This window comes from Pongo pygmaeus, chromosome 14 (assembly GCF_028885625.2).
Source record: "Pongo pygmaeus isolate AG05252 chromosome 14, NHGRI_mPonPyg2-v2.0_pri, whole genome shotgun sequence".
In the NCBI taxonomy this organism is placed as follows: Eukaryota; Metazoa; Chordata; class Mammalia; order Primates; family Hominidae; genus Pongo; species Pongo pygmaeus.
Window position 1 is genome coordinate 118156678 of NC_072387.2, and position 18968 is coordinate 118175645.

An 18968-nucleotide genomic window follows, 5' to 3' on the forward strand; every position below is an offset into this window, starting at 1 on the left:
TTTTGTATCTCCTATGGCTTTATTTATAATCTCTCCTCCGCCAGGAAAAACCTTCCATACCATTATGCCTGATGAAATTCTACCCATTTTCCCCTAGTTACTCACTTACTAACCTGGGTGTGGGTAAGAATAGCAAGTAAAATCTAGAGTCCTTAGTATGTGCAGGGGGCTATGGTTCTGTCCTCAAACATTCTGATAAGACAGGTGTCATTTGCATTTGAAACTTGAGAAACTAAGTTTCAAAGAAGTTGTGATTGCTCAAAATAACAGATAATTGGTGGCAGAACTGTAATTGAGCCCAGAATGACTTGATTCTAAAGCTTGTGCTCTTTGCCCTACACCATATGACTTTCCAGGACAATCCATCATTCCTTTAACTGGGAATACACTTACCTTTTGTATTCCAATTATCTTTATCTGTCAATACACTGTGAGTACTTTGAAGGCAGGGATTGATTTATCCCTCTTTTTACCCAAAGGGCTACTAATGAGAGTAAGAACTTATTGTACTGAATGAAAGTGAATTGTAGTGTTGTTTACAGGATAAATTCTAGGGCTCAAATAATTCCATGTTAGACATTTTAAACACAATGTATTTTCCCAAAAGTGAGAATTCCAAGGGGCCAAAGGAGCCCTGTTCACGTAGATCCCAGGTCAAGCACATGAGTATAAGGCAGCTACTCTAGCCACCTGACTTTCAAAGAAGTTGCCATCAGCCTGAAATGAACTCCTTGAGGACACTTCTAAGTCATCAGATGTATGGAATAGGGTGGAGCAGTTCTTGGTAAATCTGCTGTCCTGTTTTCTGGCAAGAAACCATAGCCTTGGAGAATTAAGAACCAAGTGTGTTTTTCAGTTGGCTTCAGAATATTTATCCTGTAAATAGTTGACCTAGTGCCTTTATTCATGTACTTTATTCCAGTGGCGCCTGTAATCCCAGCTATTCGGGAGGCTGAGGTGGGAGAATAGCTTGAACTTAGGAGGTGGAGGTTGCAGTGAGCCGAGATCGCACCACTGCACTCCTGCCTGGGCGACAGAGTGAGACTCTGTCAGAAAAAAAAAAAGGAAAAGGAAAAAAAAGGTGGGGGTGGCATGGTGAAACAGTCTAAAATTTGAACAATAATGGGCTACATAACAGGGCATTCAATGAAATATTGCACAACATTTAAAATGATGGAGCTGTATTTTAGTGAATTGTAAATATTTTCAAAATTCATTGAGAAAAGCTGATTAAATGAAGCATATACTTTGCTTTATACATATGTGTTACACTAAATATTTATTTTGTACTTTTCTTAAGTTTAAAATTTTAAATACAGCTCATGGGTAATGTGAAATACAAAGGCTCTTAAAGAGGAAATAGATTGGCACCAGTCAAAAATTTTACTGACAATGGGCCAGGCACGGTGGCTCACGCCTGTAATCCCAGTACTTTGGGAGGCCGAGGCGGGTGGAACACGAGGTCAGGAGATCAAGACCATCCTGGCTAATATAGTGAAACCCTGTCTCTACTAAAAAATACAAAAAATTAGCCGGACATGCACCAGTCAAAAATTTTACTGACAATGGGCCAGGCACGGTGGCTCACGCCTGTAATCCCAGTACTTTGGGAGGCCGAGGCGGGTGGAACACGGCGTCAGGAGATCGAGACCATCCTGGCTAATATAGTGAAACCCTGTCTCTACTAAAAAATACCAAAAATTAGCCGGACATGGCTGGGTGTTGTGGCTCACGCCTGTAATCCCAGCACTTTGGGAGGCCGAGGCGGGTGGATCACGAGGTCAGGAGATCGAGACCACAGTGACACCCCGTCTCTACTAAAAATAAAAAAAAAAAATTAGCCAGGCATGGTGGCGGGCGCCTGTAGTCCCAGCTACTCGGGAGGCTGAGGCAGGAGAATGGCGTGAACCCGGGAGGCGGAGCTTGCAGTGAGCCGAGATTGCGCCACTGCACTCCAGCCTGGGCAACAGAGGGAGACTCTGTCTCAAAAAAAAAAAAAAAAAAAAAAAGAATAGAACATAAGAAATTATTTTAATAGTACATTAAATATTTTATTTAAATTAAGAAGTATAACAAAATCACATACATTTGTTCCACGGTTTGGATAAAATTTCCAATAACTTTCAAATAATGCACACATAGTATCTCACGGATCAAATTCCATACATTTCAATATGGTTATGAGATAGGCTGTATTCCAAAATTCGGTATATAAATCCATACATAATATATACTATCTACATTGACTTTAAATAATCTAACTATAAAAGTCATTTTTAAACGTCCAAGCAATTTATTTCTAATGAAAGTTACAATATGCATGCGATATTGACACCTATTCAATTGATAAAATCTAGGAAAATCTTTTTTGTGAATACTATTTATACTAGAATCCAAATTCACATAAAAATACTTCCTTTAAAGCATGTTCTATTTCATGCAAGAAATTAAATGTGAGCTACTTTTAAAATTGCAAGCTTTATTTTTAATCAAACCAATTCAATTTTAAGTTTTTAGATCATTAAGTCTCATACAACTTCCTCTAATTTAGCTCATCATTGACAGGGTTTTATTGTTACATTTGGCCTTAACTTTAAAAAGCAAATTTGTTTACATTTTACATTTAAAAGGGACATTTTAAACCTGGAGTAAAAAGACATATTTTTACAAGTCCAACTGTAACAATTCCACCCTATTTTCTTGCAATGCTTTTATTAGATAAAAACTATTATTAAAGTTTTGATTTTTTAGAATATGCTGTTTAGAAGGTTAATGCTTTTCATGACTTTAAAAGTTTCTAAATGTATTTTATTAGTATCTAAGTAAAAATTCTAGATTTCTATATGGATATTATAAAAACACCTCTTCTTTAGACTGTTTAATTATTTCACCTTAATCATAAAAAATCATTGACTACTACACTCTTAAGATAATTTTTCTTTCTTGGCTTTGGGCTATTGTCTTTTCAACCTTAAAAGTTAAAATTATTGCTTTCCTATATGTAATGATACTTTTTAGGCATAGATTTTTAAGATACAAAAATAAAATGTAGTTTAGTATTTTATCATTACCACCTGCTGCAATGAGTCTGCCAGATCAGAGGCTTTCCTCACTAGGAAACCTAGCTTTAAATCAAATACTGGTTTTCTTCTTGTAATTCACACTTGTCTATTGAATCAGTTATCCAACTTTCTTTTAGGATTTTAAACTTTCTCTTAAAAGTTCTTCTAAAAGCTTTAAAATCTGCAATACGACTATGATCTTCCCCAATGATTACATGAGACACTCCCTCAGCTAAACAAGAAACTACTTTTGCTCCATGAAACCGAAGCTCCAAGGCTTTCATAGCTAACCTTGTCCCCTCATTTTTGGTACTCAGGTCATTAATAACAGCATACAAGTCCAAATAAACGGTGTGGCGTCGAAACATACTGAGAGGAGAGCAATCCCAGGAATACCGATATTCTAAATCAGCAATCAGAGAAGCCATTTCTTCAGGAGTCTGCTCGTTAGAATTTTTAATTCCTGAGAATACTTCCTTCAGCTGGTTCAAGTCTGTATCAACGAAATAACTATCACCATAGCAATCATATTCACGGGCAAAATGTTCTTTGGTTGATGGGCACATATGAATCATAAAATGAGGCTGCCATGGCACAAAGCTTTTGGTCTTAAAACATTCTAAAAGCCATGCAGGCTTGACAACATCATGTTTATTTGACAAAATTATGTTTTTCACTCTGATGTTCTTAGACCCTGCAATTACACAGTACGTGTCTGGGCCTGGATTTTGTACTATATAACCACCAAATTCTGCAATTCTGTTCTCCAGGTCAGGCTTTGGCTGGCTATCTGTTCCACTCATAACACAAAACTCTACATCTTCAAATATATTAGAAATTTTGTTAACGTTAGTAAGGTTAGGTGCTTTTAAGTGCTCAATAATTCCAATAACTTTCTTCATCTTTGGGGCAGCTTTCCGCTTTTTTTCTTGTGGTTCATCATCACCACCTACATAAAGGTGTTTAGATGCGAGCTTACCAGATGCTTTCCCCCTAAGTTGTTCTAGGTCATCCAGGGTCATGCACTCATGCCACTCTTTGTCATCTCTTATCTTTTCAATTCGTGGAAAACGCAAGGTGCAGCCAGTTTTATACATATCACTGGGTACGATCTCTGCTGCCTTAATCTGAACAATGACAGAATTACAAGGTTCAATGTACACTTCTGGCTTCTCTGTTCCACATAAAATGCTACTTGGTGGAGCTTTTTTATGAAAAGGCTTCCAATACTTGGCCAATTTCAAACCCAGATCATACAGTTCTTTCATGGTACAGCCAGAGCCAACACGAGAGAGAGTATGAAACACAGATGGCTTCTCACCAAGAGGGGGCTTCTCTGCTACTGCACACAAAAAATGAGACATCATTCCACCCCGTGATCCTTTACCCCAATATCCTCCAACAATTAAAATGTCCAATTCATCCATTAGTCCACTGACATACTCTGGTTTAATTTTTAACCATCCTTCACCTCTTTTGTCTGGCTTGTAGATGGATAGAGGTTGTTTTATCATAATTCCCTCTTCTCTTTTATCTATTGCTTCATTCAATGCATCAATTACTTCATTCTTAGTATGAGCTTGTGTTTTCTGCACTATTTCTATTCTACCTGGAATTGGTGTAAAAATACTACTAAGAATCTCATACCTCTTTCTCAGAGTCTCATGCCCTAGCTTTTTATTATTAACCATCAACACATCAAAAACACAATAACAAGTTTGCAGATCAGAATCCTCTACCATTCTTTTAATATCAAACTTAGTTCCCTTTTGCATGAAAGTTTGTGTATTAGGATTATAGGCCATCATCTCACCATCAAGAATACAGATTTGTGTATCTGCTTTGAATGCATTATGAATGAATGGGGTAAGAGAACCTTCAGTAGGAGAAGCACCAAACTGATCAGTGTAGTTATATCCATTTCGAGAGAAGTATTTATATACATCTCCATCTTTGTGCATTTGCATACGTTCACCATCTAGCTTGGTTTCTATGTAGAAACTCTGATGTTTCATATCCTTCTCAATGTGCTCAATATCTGCAATAGCAGCTAGCATTGGTTTAAAGGCAGAAAATAAAGTGATAGAAATATCACTGAGTCCTACAGAAGGATCATGCAGTTGCCTACAGACTTTTTCCAGATCTGTAGTGACATTATGCAACTCAACAGCATCACTATGAAAAACAGAAAAGATAGTTTGCTGACTAACACCAAGCTTTAAATCCTTTATGATCATCCGTATAAGCCACTTTTGCTCAAGTGCTGAACTCTGAGTTATAAGTTGAAGAAGGCTCTTTTTTATTAGGTCTTTTCTTTTAGCAGAATTATTGCTGGCAATTGAGTCTAAAAGGTCATTTACTTGCTGTATGGTTAAACTTCCTTTCTGTAAACATCTTGGCTTCAACACAAAATATGCAATCATTGCAAAGTCTCCAGCATCTCCATGAGTTCCAGTGGGTGTTCTGTAGTTTAAAAGTTTGAGGGCATCTTTTCCGTCTCTAGGTAAATTAAGCAACTCGATATAAAGCTTAGCAAGCATAGTTTCTTTAATTCCATAGGCCATTCTCTCTCTTTCTAGCTGAGGAAGAATTAGTCTCATTGCTGGATAAAAAGAGTCTGTGACATCTTTTTGGTTCTTATGAAGAGCATCATGAAATTTTCTCCAAGAATCTAAAAATTCCCTGAAGTGTCTGATTTTTTCTGCACGTCCTTTACTTTTCTGTATTCGTTCTAAAGTTGAACACAAATCTGCAAAAGGAACGTGAGATGCAACAGTTTGTGAAGTTTGTGAGGCAGCCATCAAAGCGGTGACGAATCTTCTCGTTTAACTAGTAAAGCAAAAAGAGAATAACTTTAAGTAAAAGATAAGATTCAACTAAATATTTAATGTAAAGATCTTACAAAGATCACTGAGATCATAATAAATGTTTATTAATGTTTGCTAAATAAAATAGATCAATGCTCTAAATGATGTATCTTTTCAACCTCTACATTTAATAACTATTTTGCTCCAACCCTAATTTGAAGTTATTATGAAAAGCATCATCTGCTGTATAGCTGTGTTTCCTATATTTATAATACAGAAATCATTTTAATTTTCTCCTTAAATTCCAGTTATTCTATATATTAATTATTTAGCACATAATACAAACAAATATTGCTAATAATGGTGACAAAAAAAAAAAAAAACCTCGTCAGGCTTAATTCACTTCACTTCTGAGCTTCTGAGGGAAGGCCTTTCATGTATGTCTCTTCTTTCCCTGTCAGACTACCACATAGCACCAGAAATGAACTTGATCTTCAAACAGATGTTTTTAACAAATCACTCATTTGCTGAATTGAAATTTGACTTCCTAGAAATCCTAATCATAGGCAGGGCCCTTGACCAAAAAACAAAGGAAAAAACAGGTACCCTCTTCTTCCAGCCAAACAAAGCCTACGTCTATGTTTCCTTTCACTTCTTCACTGCTAGCTATGCCAAATCACACCAGCATTCAATCCCAACTCAAAATGCCCTACTCAAAAAATCCTCACTTTATCTATTTTACCATAGTTACTTACTGTCTTATAAGTATAAATGTATTAGTATGCTTCTTTTTTTCATATTTCCATGCCAGTTATTCCCTAAGTATTTAATGACTACATATGAGATGTGCTACATACACTGTGCTAGGGGAAAATACTGCATGTTTCTGCTTTAAAAGAAAATATATTCTGCAAAAAAAAAAAAAAAGAAAGAAGGGGGGGAGTGTAATGGAAACTGAGTATAATAAAATGCCAAGTGCTTTAACAAAATAAAACAAACGTAAAATGTCCTGAGCGGAGAGCTTTTCCCTGAAGTATCTGCTAAAGTCAGAGAAGAAATAATGGGTACCTTGCTGAGCTAGGGCAAGAATATTCCCTAAAATTTCACAAGTGTAAATTTTTTTAGTTTTAAATATTCATACAAGTTCTACTGGAAGAGAAATATATTAATTCTAATATGGTTTAAACTATGTAATGTTAAAATAACTTTTCCAAAGAAAGATTTCAAGTACAATGTATGCTCCATGAATAGAAACTATGTTTTATCCCGTGGTTTCAGACACCACCATGTATCCCAGGCAGTAGAGTCAGAGAAGTTTTGCTGGGAGGGGGGAGATCTATTACAGTGCAGAAAACATGTGACTCCCCATCTTCCAATTCTCCATCACAGCAAACAAATGAGCAACACACACATGCACAAGGCTACATTATCTAGTATCCAGTAAAATAAATCAAATGGCTAATTACAATACTACATTTACTATACTGTCAGTCTCTAGAGGCCAGAAATTGTGCTGTAATTTGTGCTCTCGTGGCAGACATGTAGGAGGTTTGCTGAATGAATTACTGAGCACCTAGAGTTGACTCCTGCATAAGCACACTAGGGAAACCTATGGTCTGGTTACACACCACACACTCACACACGCACGCAGACGCACAGTGGGTGAGATTCAGTTTGGTTAAAAATATTCAGTAGCTCTGACTGCCCTGGCAATGGTTTACAACAGCCATTTGGTGGCCTATAGAGAAAAAAGCTGCACTTCTCAGTCTAATTTCTGACAAAGGAAACCCAACTTCTACTGAGTGGGTTAGATCGAGGGACAAACGCATGAGAGACCACTTTCCTGAAACTTTTATCTTTGAATATACTGTTGTTTCCTCTCTCTAAATCTGGTTTGCATAACTGACTGTAACACCTGGTTATGCATGTTCACTGCCCTATCTCTCAAAATATGCTCCCTCAGGGGAGTACATCACGGTACACAATGCTATATCTACAATTTCTATATAAACTATGTAAAATGAAGTAGGTTAACTAATATTTCTTTAATATTCAAATATTGATATATAGTTTCTACAGATATATCTATAGATTCTATATGGTCTCAAAGTTAAAGTTTCACTCAACAAATCCCAGGCAAGGACTTAAATTACTTTATAATGACAAAATGTAGGTAATGGTGTGGATACACATGTATCCTAAAATGGCTATGCAGATAACAAGGATTCCAAAATTGCCATAAACTAGGCATAAGTATTTTTGCTCATTACAATGGCATAAAAAGTCAAAGATTAGGACTTTCATTCATTTTTACATGCTAATTTTATTTTTTGGATTCTGAGGATTTTAGCTGATTCATTCCATTTGCAGTAAGACAAATGAGGAGGTTCCTGGTTAGGGCTCAGGTTTTAGACTCTAATAAATCCGAGTTCAAATGTGGATGGTAACATTTAACAGCTGTATGATATTGGGCAGTTACTTAATTTCTCCAAGCTTCAGTTTCCTAAAGTATAAAATGGGGTTAAAAACTATGTAGAAATTAGAATGAAGATAGAATCAGATAATCTACAAAATGTGCTTTAAATAGTAGTAAGTCTTGATAATTTTAATACTATAATGCTTGCTGATCCAAGCAACATTTAAAATATAAATATTGCAAAATACTAACGAGATAAAAAGGTGGGAAGAAGCTTCACTCTTTAACAATAAGCAAAGCTTTCAGGAGAATGAATGCAAGCAATTAGTACACAATAACGATTCATCATTCATTCAGTTGCTGACTAAATTGTCCCGAAGTGACACATGAAAATAAACCGGCAGGTTTTATTCAGTGACTATGGAAGGTGATTAAGTGCTATGTTATTGCACTTAAAAAAGAGAGGGAAAAAAAGGAGAAAGTGACTAATGCAACTGAAGTATCCTTCATGCAACCCTTGACAAGCTGTGTTTCCCTAGGAAACAAAGGGTTTACAGTTGCCTATCTTCCACAGCACTTAGTGACAATTTGGGACAATCTCAGCAGAAAGAAATGAGCGGACAAAAAGGCTAGAAGGGCTCTGGGATCCCAAAAGTTAATGAAAGACCAAGTGTAAGAAGAGAAATAAAGTAATTCCCTCCAAGCCTAAAGTCTCTGCCGCTCCAATGCCCCCTGTACCCTCTCGGAAAATGGAAAATCCTGAAGGAGTCTACATCATTCCTCTGCCCGTTCCCCCTACTCTCCCCCAACCCTTAAAGGATTCCCAGTGAATACCTGGCCACGGGCAAGCTCCGTTACCTCTGTGAACCAGAGAATCCCAGCTGTAAAGTAAGATCTTGACGGTTTCCTGCGGGGTTGCCATGAGAAAGAATCAGCATGTACGCAGGTAAAGCAGGCAACACAGTTCCAGGGAGTCAAAAATGGGAGAAATCGTCCCACGACCTGGGGCTTGGGTCTAGATGAAGAGCACAGCATCAGGAGGCCAGGCTTCTAATGCGGCGCAGTGTACAGCGCTGTGAACTCGGCAACTCCCACCACCTGCCGCTGCACAAACACCCTGCTTGCCGCCCCACAGAACGACCCCCGCCTGACGCCCCTCAGACCCCCGCCTGACGTCCCAGACACCCCCACCACCTGATCCCCCAGACCCCCAATCTGACGCCCCACTTCCCCTACTTGACTCCCCACACATCCCCTGCTTGACGACCCCCCGACCCCCGCCTGACGTCCCAGACACCACCCACCTGATCCCCCAGACCCCCAACCTGACGCCCCACATCCCCCACTTGCCTCCCCACACACTCCACACCTGCCACCCCACATAACCCCCGCCTGACGCCTCACAGACTCCAACCTGCCGCCCCACAGACCTCCCCCGCCTCCTGCCGCCACACATCCCCCAAACCCCGCCCCGAACACCCCCCACTTGCCGCCCCACAGATTTCCCCGCCTGACGCCCCACAGACCCCCAACGTGACGCCCTACAGACCCCAACCTGACGTCCCACAGATACCCCGCCTGACGCCCCACAGACCTTCCCCCGGTCTGCTGCCCCACAGACTTCCCGCCGCCTGCTGGACCACACCTCCCACTTGACTCCCCCCACACCCTCCATATGCCACGCCCCACCCTCCCACTCCCACCTGCCAACCCCCACCACCTCCCAACTCCCCCGACCTGCCACCCCACATCCTTCCCACCTGACGTCAAGCCTGAAGTTCAGCCGCTAAGCCGGAAGCTGGCGCCAGAAGATGCCGGTTCCGCCAGCTGCTCGCCGCGCAGGCGCAGGGGAGACCCGGGGGCCTTACAGTCACCGGGCTCAAGCACGCCTGCGCAGCCAGGCTCGCGATGGGAGGTGGGTGGGCCGGCAGCCCAGTGGGGCTGCGGAGGCGGGACCTGGAGGATCCTGGTTAGGGTCTTGAGTACACACGGCTCCTATTGGCCTCGGCAGCAGATGCTCTCTGCAAGCAGTTGATCCACACGCCAGTGGATTTTGTCTTGAGGGAGACCTAAGATCACTTTGTGCCCTAGCTAGTGATAGCCTCTAATTCTTGTTCTCTGTACGTAAAATAGTGGTAACTATACTGATTTCGCTGGTTGTGAAAACTCCCAAGAGAGAACAGGGCATCCCCCCCAACTCAAAACGTTGGTTGTTTCACTTAAAGTTTTAAAAAAATGGGCTTTTGCAAACTATATAGAGCTGGTTTTTTTTTTTTTTTTTTTTTTTTTTTTTTTTTTTTTTTTTGCATGATGTTTGCTACTGTGGTCTGAGTTCTCTTAATGCAGAAATAATACATAACAATACATAACTTACAATACAGAAATAAACCGTTGCATGACCAGAAATCAACTATAGACTCTTCTAGTATCTGTTTAAGGTTTAAAATTAAAGTTATTTAACAAACCTTTATTGAGCACCTATTATTATATAGTAATGGTGCTAGATATTCAGGGTGGGGAGATTATAAACAACCCCAGTTTTTATGTTCCAGGAGCTGTTGGTTTCCACCGAATTTTTGCTGTGGTCAGTCCTCTTTCGCCATGGAGAAGTGAGAAGTTATTTAAAGCGGGGTGGAAACAACTTTTAGAACTATTTTAGCATAAAATATTGCTTTACAATAAAACAAATTTTGCTGCAATGGGTCCTGATAAAACATATTAGAGCTGTTAAGTGCCCTTAGAGGTTGGGTAATGTATAAAAACCTCGTTTTTCAAAACTGACACATTTAATTCAGTGCTAGTTTGTAGTGGAGCTAGAACTTAGGGTTCCGTTTAGCCCAAGAACATTCAGTTATTTACTTTGTATGTTTAATTGATCTAAGATGCCTGAATATCTAAAATCATCTGTGATGTTGTAAAGTCTCATGATATTGTTTTGTATCTACTCTTCAATTTAGTTATCAATTTATTTTGGAGGAGAAATGAATAGTGTTAAGGTAGAGGAGCCTCCACTTACCCATCTTATGAGAGGGTACCTATCCGTGTGCATTTGTGGCTTGCTCAACCTCTACTGAGCTCCTACAATGTCAGAAGCTGGACTTTGTATTAGTTACATGAGAGGAACCATGAATTGTGAAACCAGGCAAACTCCAAATTGATTCAAAGCCCAGTCTCCATTTTATCATGTTATTTTAGTTGCTTGGTTCAAAGACAATCAAGGGTTTTTTTCACTAAGTATCTTCTAGAGTTGCCATGATTATTAATTTATTTATGTAAATGGTCTACTTTATATATGCTTGGCACTTATTCCGTGATCAACATTAGGAAGCTATGATTCAAGAACCTAGCTTTGACCTGGAGCTCTCGATCTGGTAGCAAGACACGTACGTTCAACAACACCACCACCACCACAGGCTAGGCCGGTGGCTAATGCCTGTAATTCCAGCACCTTAAGAGGCGGAGGTGAGCGGATCACTTGAGGTCAGGAGTTTGACACCAGCCTGGTCAACATGGTGAACCCCCGTCTCTACTGAAAAATACAAAAATTAGGCCGGGCGCGGTGGCTCACGCCTGTAATCCCAGCACTTTGGGAGGCCGAGGTGGGCGGATCACCAGAGGTGGGGAGTTTGAGACCAGCCTGGCCAACATGGTGAAACCCGGTCTCTACTAAAGAAAAATACAAAATTAGCCGGGCGTGGTGGCGCATGCCTGTAATCCCAGCTACTCGGGAGGCTGAGGCAGGAGAATCGCTTGAACCTGGGAGGCGGGAGGTTGCGGTGAGCCGAGATCTTGCCATTGTACTCCAGCCTGGGAAACAAGAGCGAAACTCTGTCTCAAAACAACAACAAAACAAAAACAAAAAGTAGCGGGGCGTGGTGGCGGGCACCTGTAATCCCAGCTACTTCAGAGGCTGAGGCGAGAGAATCGCTTGAACCAGGGAGGCGGAGGTTGCAGTGAGCCGAGATCACGCCATTGCACTCCAGCCTCGGCGACAAGAGCGAGGCTCCGTCTCAAAAGGAAAAAAACCCCACAAATTTATGAAATATCCTCTGTATATATAAAATAGGGGACACAGAATAAGGAAAGCCCAAGGGAGGGGAGGCACACATCTGTAAACAAGTGTGTACACTTCAGTGCACAGGGGGGTTGACAGTGAAGCTAAAGAAGCCCAAGTTTTAAGGGCCCATTTTTGTGAACACTTCCAACGCCTTGAGAGGGGCCCTAACGAGGTGTTCCCATGGTCGTGTACCTCGGTAAAATTTGCAAAAATAAGATAATTTTACATTATTTTTCTTTAAAAGGGCTCTCCGAATGGCACAAGGTTCAGGCCTCACAAAACCTGCATTCGCCCTTGACAGTCCACTCTGGTAGAGGTAAAAGGACAAAAATAGTTATGGAAGCGCTTTAAATCGTGGACCTCATTGCGACACCCCTAACAGCCCTATCAGGCAGAACAAACTCCTCCGCAAACCTGCGGCTTGCAGAGCGATGGTGGACTCCCGAGCTCATCGGGTCCGGCACCTCTTCACCCCGGAGGCCTCGGGTACGGAACTGGAGGGAGTCCTGGTGCTCGGAGGAGGGTGGAAGGCCAAGATCCCCAGGTCCTGGAGCAGGGAGCGGGGCCTACGCCGCCGAGGTATCTTTTCCGTCCGGGCCACCGTCGCGGGGGCTCCCGGGCAGCCGCTTCTGCGCATGCTCGGGAGAGCGGGCAGGGTTCCCACTCCGGGAGCGGAGACGGAGAACAGGTTATGTGGGAGCCGGCGGGGGCATTTGCCGGCGACACCCGAGCGGGAGCCGGAAGTGGGGCCACAGCTCGCCGCAGGAGCTCCGGGCTAGACCGTGGCGACGGCAGCGGCCCCTGGGCTGGAGGAGGATGATGAGGAGCGACGGAAGCGACGCGGGGGTACGCTGCTGCGCGGCGCCCGGTTTCGTGCCCGCGGCCGACTGCGCAGCCTGTCCGCGAGTCTGAGTAAGTGCGGCTCGGGGACCCCGAGCCCGCGGGGCCCGAGCGCCGGTCCGCGCCTTCTAGGAGGGCCGCGGGGAGCCGCCGGCTCCTCCAGGCGGGCGCGAAACCCTTCCGGGAGGCCGTGGGGGGAGCCCTGGGGCCAGTGCGGCTTCCCCGCGGGGCCGTGCGGGGGCCGAGCGCCGGGGGTTGTGGAGGACCAGCCCGGGGCGCCGTGTCTGTCCGGGCTGCAGCCCTGCCGGCCGCCCCGACTCCGCTCACCCCTCACCAGGGGCAGCAAACTGAAGCCACATACCTGTTCTGGAAACTAAGGTGCGCGTATTGCCAGAGGCTCGCCGGGTGTCGTTTTGTAATTGGAACCTAAAACGTATCTTAATGTTCTATGTCAATTGTCTTTCCAGTAATGTGTACAAACCTACGATCCTTAAAATCCAGCCCTCCGCTCCCCCACCTTCCCACACAGACATGAAAAGTAAAATAGAATAATTCCAGCTACTAGGTTGGAGAGAGAGAGAGCGCCTATCTAATCACGTCGGTAACAGGTTTAGACCTGTGAATGTCATGGCAGGAAGTTCTGGGGTATTCAGGAAACATCAAAAAAGCACCCCACACAATCAAAGTCAATTTTGCTGTAGATTTTAGTCAACATTTGAGTAAAATGAATTACTAGTATTACTACCCAAGGTATCGAAATCAAAAAAAAGTCCGTCCCCATTTAACAACTCTTATTTATGTTTACTATGTGATAGTAACTGGATAGAAAGAGATGAGTATATTGGCTTTGTGTGTCGATATTGGATTTTTCACTGATCTCTTTTGACGGGAGAGGGTTCGTGGATCAGTACTTATTTGTATGCATGCTTAGGGAAATCACTCGTCTTTGACTAAAATATCAAATTTTATTTTACTGTGTAAGATTTCATGATTGCCCATTTAGTGTTAATGTCATGATATCCTACCTAAGACATCAGCTGCTCAATTAAATAATTGTTAATAGAGGCCCACTATGCATCAGGCACTGCTGCGTACAGAAAATGTAGAGTTGAATAGGATGAGGTCTCTGTCATCGAGGAACTCACAGCCTGTATAAGCAGGTTAATTACGCTGTAATAGTAACTTCTGCCACGTAAGTTTGCACAAACTACAGAATATGGAATGGATGGCAGGAGGGAATAGGGGTCCAAGGAAAGCTTTCTAGAGGATCTACTACCTGAGTTTGGTTTTAACAGAGAAAGAGTGCATTGCTCTGATTACTTCCTGTGTTCAGATACGGTACCCGTAGGGAATCATATCCATTATTTATTCCAGGACTAATAGGGCTTCTAGTTGTCCTTACTTTCACATACTCTGCTATAGTACATAATTAAGTAATTTAAATTTTGTCTCATAGAAGTAGCTGCACTTAACACACTATTACATTTTATCTCAACAGTAGTTCAATTTAATCTTTCATCCTCCTTTTACATATGAGGAAATATATATTTAGAGAGGCTAAGTGAGTTGGCAAAAGCTACCTATCTATTAACAGACCATGACCCAAACCACTGTCTCCTTTCCATTGCACCACACTGCCTCCCATTGATAGTTAACTTGGAATGATGAAAGCAAGCCAGGTACCTACAGGTAGCTCTTGGCACACTGTCCTCTTCTTGGGCACATCAAAGACCTCTTGGCGTGTGAATAAGAGGGTTTACTAAGCAAATTGCCCTGGGTTAACCATATAACTTAGTGATAGGCACAGGAAACTGTTGGATCTAGCATTTTCCCGTCATCTCTCCTCATAACTTACCTCAGGGGAATCTATTTCTGTTTCTCTGTTTAATGTATTACCCAGATTCTGAAATCTTTCTAATCCTGGTTTAGTTGCCCCAGGAAAGTCTTAAGACCTTTAAATAGCCTTTTTTCATGTAGACTTAAAAGATGCTCTAGTTCTTCTAAGTAAGATATTTTTCCTCAAATGACAGATTTTGTAATACATTATAACATTTTATGTTTCTGTTTCACATGGTGTGAACTCCTACAACAGTATATTCTGCTGAAATCACTTGCAAAGATGTAGTATTTCCAGTACATGGACTACATGCATTTATGAGCTAGCCTGAGAATCTAGATACTTCTAGTAAGGCTTCTAGTTGTACTTACTTTCCCATACTCAATGTTATATAACACTGGTTTTATACAAAACAAATATTCTAAGTTTCATCCATCTAGTTTATAGGTAAAGTTTTAGAACATTGCCCATTTATAAATTGGAAACTTTGTGAATTTCATTATCAGTCTAACATCACTACGGTTTTAGGTTTGTGGATTTTTTTTTAAACATTTCAGATATTTATAATCTCAGAACAAATTGTGGTTGGCTTCCATAGTAACAATAATCTCTCATTTTACTTCTGCCAGAGTTGACTCTATTTGCCAAGATTTTCAAGCACGAAAAAGCTACTAAGTTGCTGTCTGGTATAATTTTTGAGCTATCTGCTCATACAGATTTAAATCCTAGTTAAAAATGCTGTCTGAACTATCCAGTTATTATCCAGCATCTCCATAGGCAGTTACTGTTCATTTGTCCCGTAGGACTATTAATACACACGTTTTCATTATTGATGGCACGTGGGTAACCATTAGGGAAATAGATGATTCATTCTGTAGTGTCTCCAACACCTTGATAGCAGCTATTTGTGTTTCCATTTCAGCTGTGCAGCTGGCGTGGTTTCTTAGCTTCCCAGTGCTTAACAGAAGAGGAGAGAGATTGACATAAGAATACTGAATCTGAGTTCCACATTACCTCACATGTGATCAGAAGCTGTGATTCACCCAGAGTAATTAATGAGCACCATGGGGTGCGGGGTCCTCATTCTCTGCTGGGATGTGGATGTCGACATTGACACATGAACTCGCTTTCCACTTTTTACCGTCTTCACTTGAACCTGCACATTGTTCTTTCCACTTGTAGGCATCTTTTTTTTTAAATGTATGAACAGTTTTTATTTTTAAACAAGCTGTTCCCAAAATTACCAATTTAGGATGGACTTAAAGATCTTTAAAGAAATAATAGTGCATTTATGACTTAGGACTTTTTAATTGTATTTGAAATTGTTTAGCCTTTTGCCAAATTGTTTTTGGGAAATTCGTTGTAATTCACCTATGGGTGATGCATTTTTTTGTATTTTTAAAAGACCATTTGCTGGTGGCAGAATCAGTAACTCGATATACAATGTGCAATACAATGTACACTTTTTTTTTGTTTGAGACGTAGTCTCACTGTGTCACTCAGGTTGGAGTGCAGTGGCACGATCTCAGCTCGCTGAAACCTCGACTCCTGGGTTCAAGTGATTCTCGTGCCTCAGTCTCCCTAGTAGCTGGGATTACAGGCACGCGCCACCATGCCCGGCTGATTTTTTGTAATTTTTAGTAAAGACGGTGTTTTACCATGTTGCCTGGACTAGTCTCAAACTCCTGAGCTCAGGCAATCCACCTGTCTTGGCTTCCTAAAGCGCTAGGATTACACGCATGAGCCACCACGCCTGGCCCAATGTACACTTTTTAATTAAAAATAATTAGAATAACTAGAATTTAATTTGTAGGGCAGTTCTGACCTTCATTAAAATACAATTTTTATTGTAAAATTTTATCTATGATATAATAGATTTGTCTAATTTACTCTCTTACTAACCTTACGGCAATAATTTAAATGTGTTTACTCCTATACTTTTGAGTTTCAGTTCTTGATATATAAGTTTTTATGTATTTTTAATTTTTGGAGAAAATATTACTGGGTAAAAACCTTAAATATATTTATATATGTTATAATGCAGAAAGGATTTAAATAAATGTAATATGTCTTTCTTAATTTGAAGAAGGCAAGTCTCTGGGGCATAAGGCAATACAGTTATATGGTTAAATAGTATGGAACCGTGGTTCTCAAGCTTCTTGGTCTCAGACCCCTTTATATTTTAGAAATGTAAAGATCCCAAAGATTTTTTTGTATGTATGTGGATTAGATAGATATTTATTGTGTTAGAAATTAAAACTGGAAGTTTATAAAGTGTATAAATTAAAACTGGAAGTTTTAATTCATTCAAAAATAGCAGTAGTAAGTTCATTACATACTCACATATATAAAATTTTATATAAAACAATTGTAATTACAAAAAATAGAGATGTGGGATTATGTTTTTGTAATTATCTTTAATGTCTGCCTCATAGAAAACAGGCAGATTATTAGGCTCTTTAAGTGAAACATGAAGAAAGTCAGGCTCACACAAATTTGTAGTTGTAAAAGGAAGAGTATTGTAATAGAGAATTGTGGATACTCGTTGGTACGACTCCATCACCCAACAGGAGGCACTTCCTTAAAGGTCAGTTATATCGTGCCATCTGAAACCTACATCAGAGAAATTGTTGTCTCTTGTTACATCAAAATCTGTTGGTTTGTAGTGAATTTTTTACTCATGTTTGCTTGATTTTGTGACACCATTCATTGGTCATTTGGAATATATTGGTTTATGGAGTTAACGCAGATTCTTCCAAATGGTGACACGTTTAATATGAATAGATTACCACAGTGCCATCAAAAAGGTCTCTTAAGTGTCTAGGAGCTATCGGCCACCTCATTCATTTTCTAGTATATATCTGCCAAACCTCTAAGTCTGAACAACCATAGTTTGTCAGTTGTCTTTTTAAATAAAAATGTTGTCACCTGAACAAAGCAGCTAGTTCAGCTCACAATTCAAATGTATTTCAATACACAGCACAAAATGCTTTATGTGCACTTCGAGTGTTGTCACACATTTGTCACACAATGTGTTAAAAAGATGTGTACTTGTTAGTTGAGATAAAATAATTTTTGCTACTTCTTCTTTGACATTCTTAAGTAAAACTGGATTATTCCCTCATTTACTGTGAGCTCATGGTGATAAAGAATACAGTGACTCCAACACGTGAGGCCACTACCTTGATTCTTGTAAAGGCACCAGCAGTTTTACCCATCATTGCTTATGCATCATTAGTGCAAATGTCAAACAGTGAAAAAAGTAAATGATATTTTAGTATTATTATGAGCATAATATTTATCTTGTGGACCCCATTAGAGGGTCTTGGGGACCCTCAGGTTTCTGACCACCTTTTGAGAACCACTAGCATAGAAAGATCTCAGATTTACTAGAGCCCTCAAAGTTCATCCAGTTTAACAGCTCTAAATTCCTCTATGCTATCTTTGCCAAGTATTTATTTAGATTATGCTGAATACTTGCAGTTTCTGTGAATAATCGTGCTAAATGAATAAAAATAAGTGTCACAGACAGCTGTTTGATGGAAAGTAATAGAGATTCTTAATCCTGGAGTTATGTTTTGTCCTGCTTTTAAAACATTGCATAAGTTTCCACTTGGTATCTCTACGTAATCAACCTTGATGAAATCCAGAGACTACTAAAATTATGTTGTGAAGGAAGGATATAGCTAAGGTTTTGATTTTCCTTTGCTATATGTGATGACAATTGTCATCTTTCTTTGATTTTTCTTTGTCTGCTCTATATTAAATGAACTTATGTTAGATATGTAGTTATTTATATCCATATCTGTCTCCCGAGTACCTCAAGAGTTGCTTGAACATTACTGAGTAGATCCCAAGCTACTTGAGAGCAAGGACTGTATAGTATACTAGGATGCATTGGAATCTGATGGCCATCTCTTCCGGAAGAGGCTGGGAAATCAACTGTAGC

At 40.5% G+C, this 18968-nt stretch overlaps 1 protein-coding gene across 9 annotated transcripts; it reads right to left on the reverse strand.

Moving 5' to 3' along the window:
- Positions 1–2029: 2029 nt before the first annotated feature.
- On the reverse strand, positions 2030–13227 carry LIG4 (DNA ligase 4). Of its 9 annotated transcripts, XM_054446623.2 has the most exons (4): positions 12757–13227; positions 10046–12092; positions 9120–9192; positions 2030–5891 (listed from the first exon to the last, which is right to left on the reverse strand). In XM_054446623.2, the coding sequence occupies exon 4, from the start codon at positions 5861–5863 to the stop codon at positions 3128–3130; it is 2736 nt and encodes a 911-aa protein (XP_054302598.2). In that variant the 5' UTR covers positions 5864–5891; positions 9120–9192; positions 10046–12092; positions 12757–13227; the 3' UTR covers positions 2030–3127. The 9 variants fall into 9 exon arrangements, with proteins under 9 accessions (XP_054302598.2, XP_063507207.1, XP_054302604.2 ...); XM_063651137.1 differs by lacking the exon at positions 12757–13227 and having other exon boundaries at positions 9144–9192; positions 10046–10533; XM_054446629.2 differs by lacking the exon at positions 12757–13227 and having other exon boundaries at positions 9144–9300; positions 10046–10532.
- Positions 13228–18968: the final 5741 nt, after the last annotated feature.

Coding starts and splice junctions, on each gene's coding strand:
- LIG4 (XM_054446632.2), bottom strand. CDS start 9,207: ATGGCAACCCCGCAGGAAACCGTCAAGATCTTACTTTACAGCTGGGAT. Junction 5,812..9,119: donor CGGAGCTTGCCCGTGGCCAG/GTATTCACTGGG, acceptor TTCCTTTTGCAG/ATTTGTGTTCAACTTTAGAA.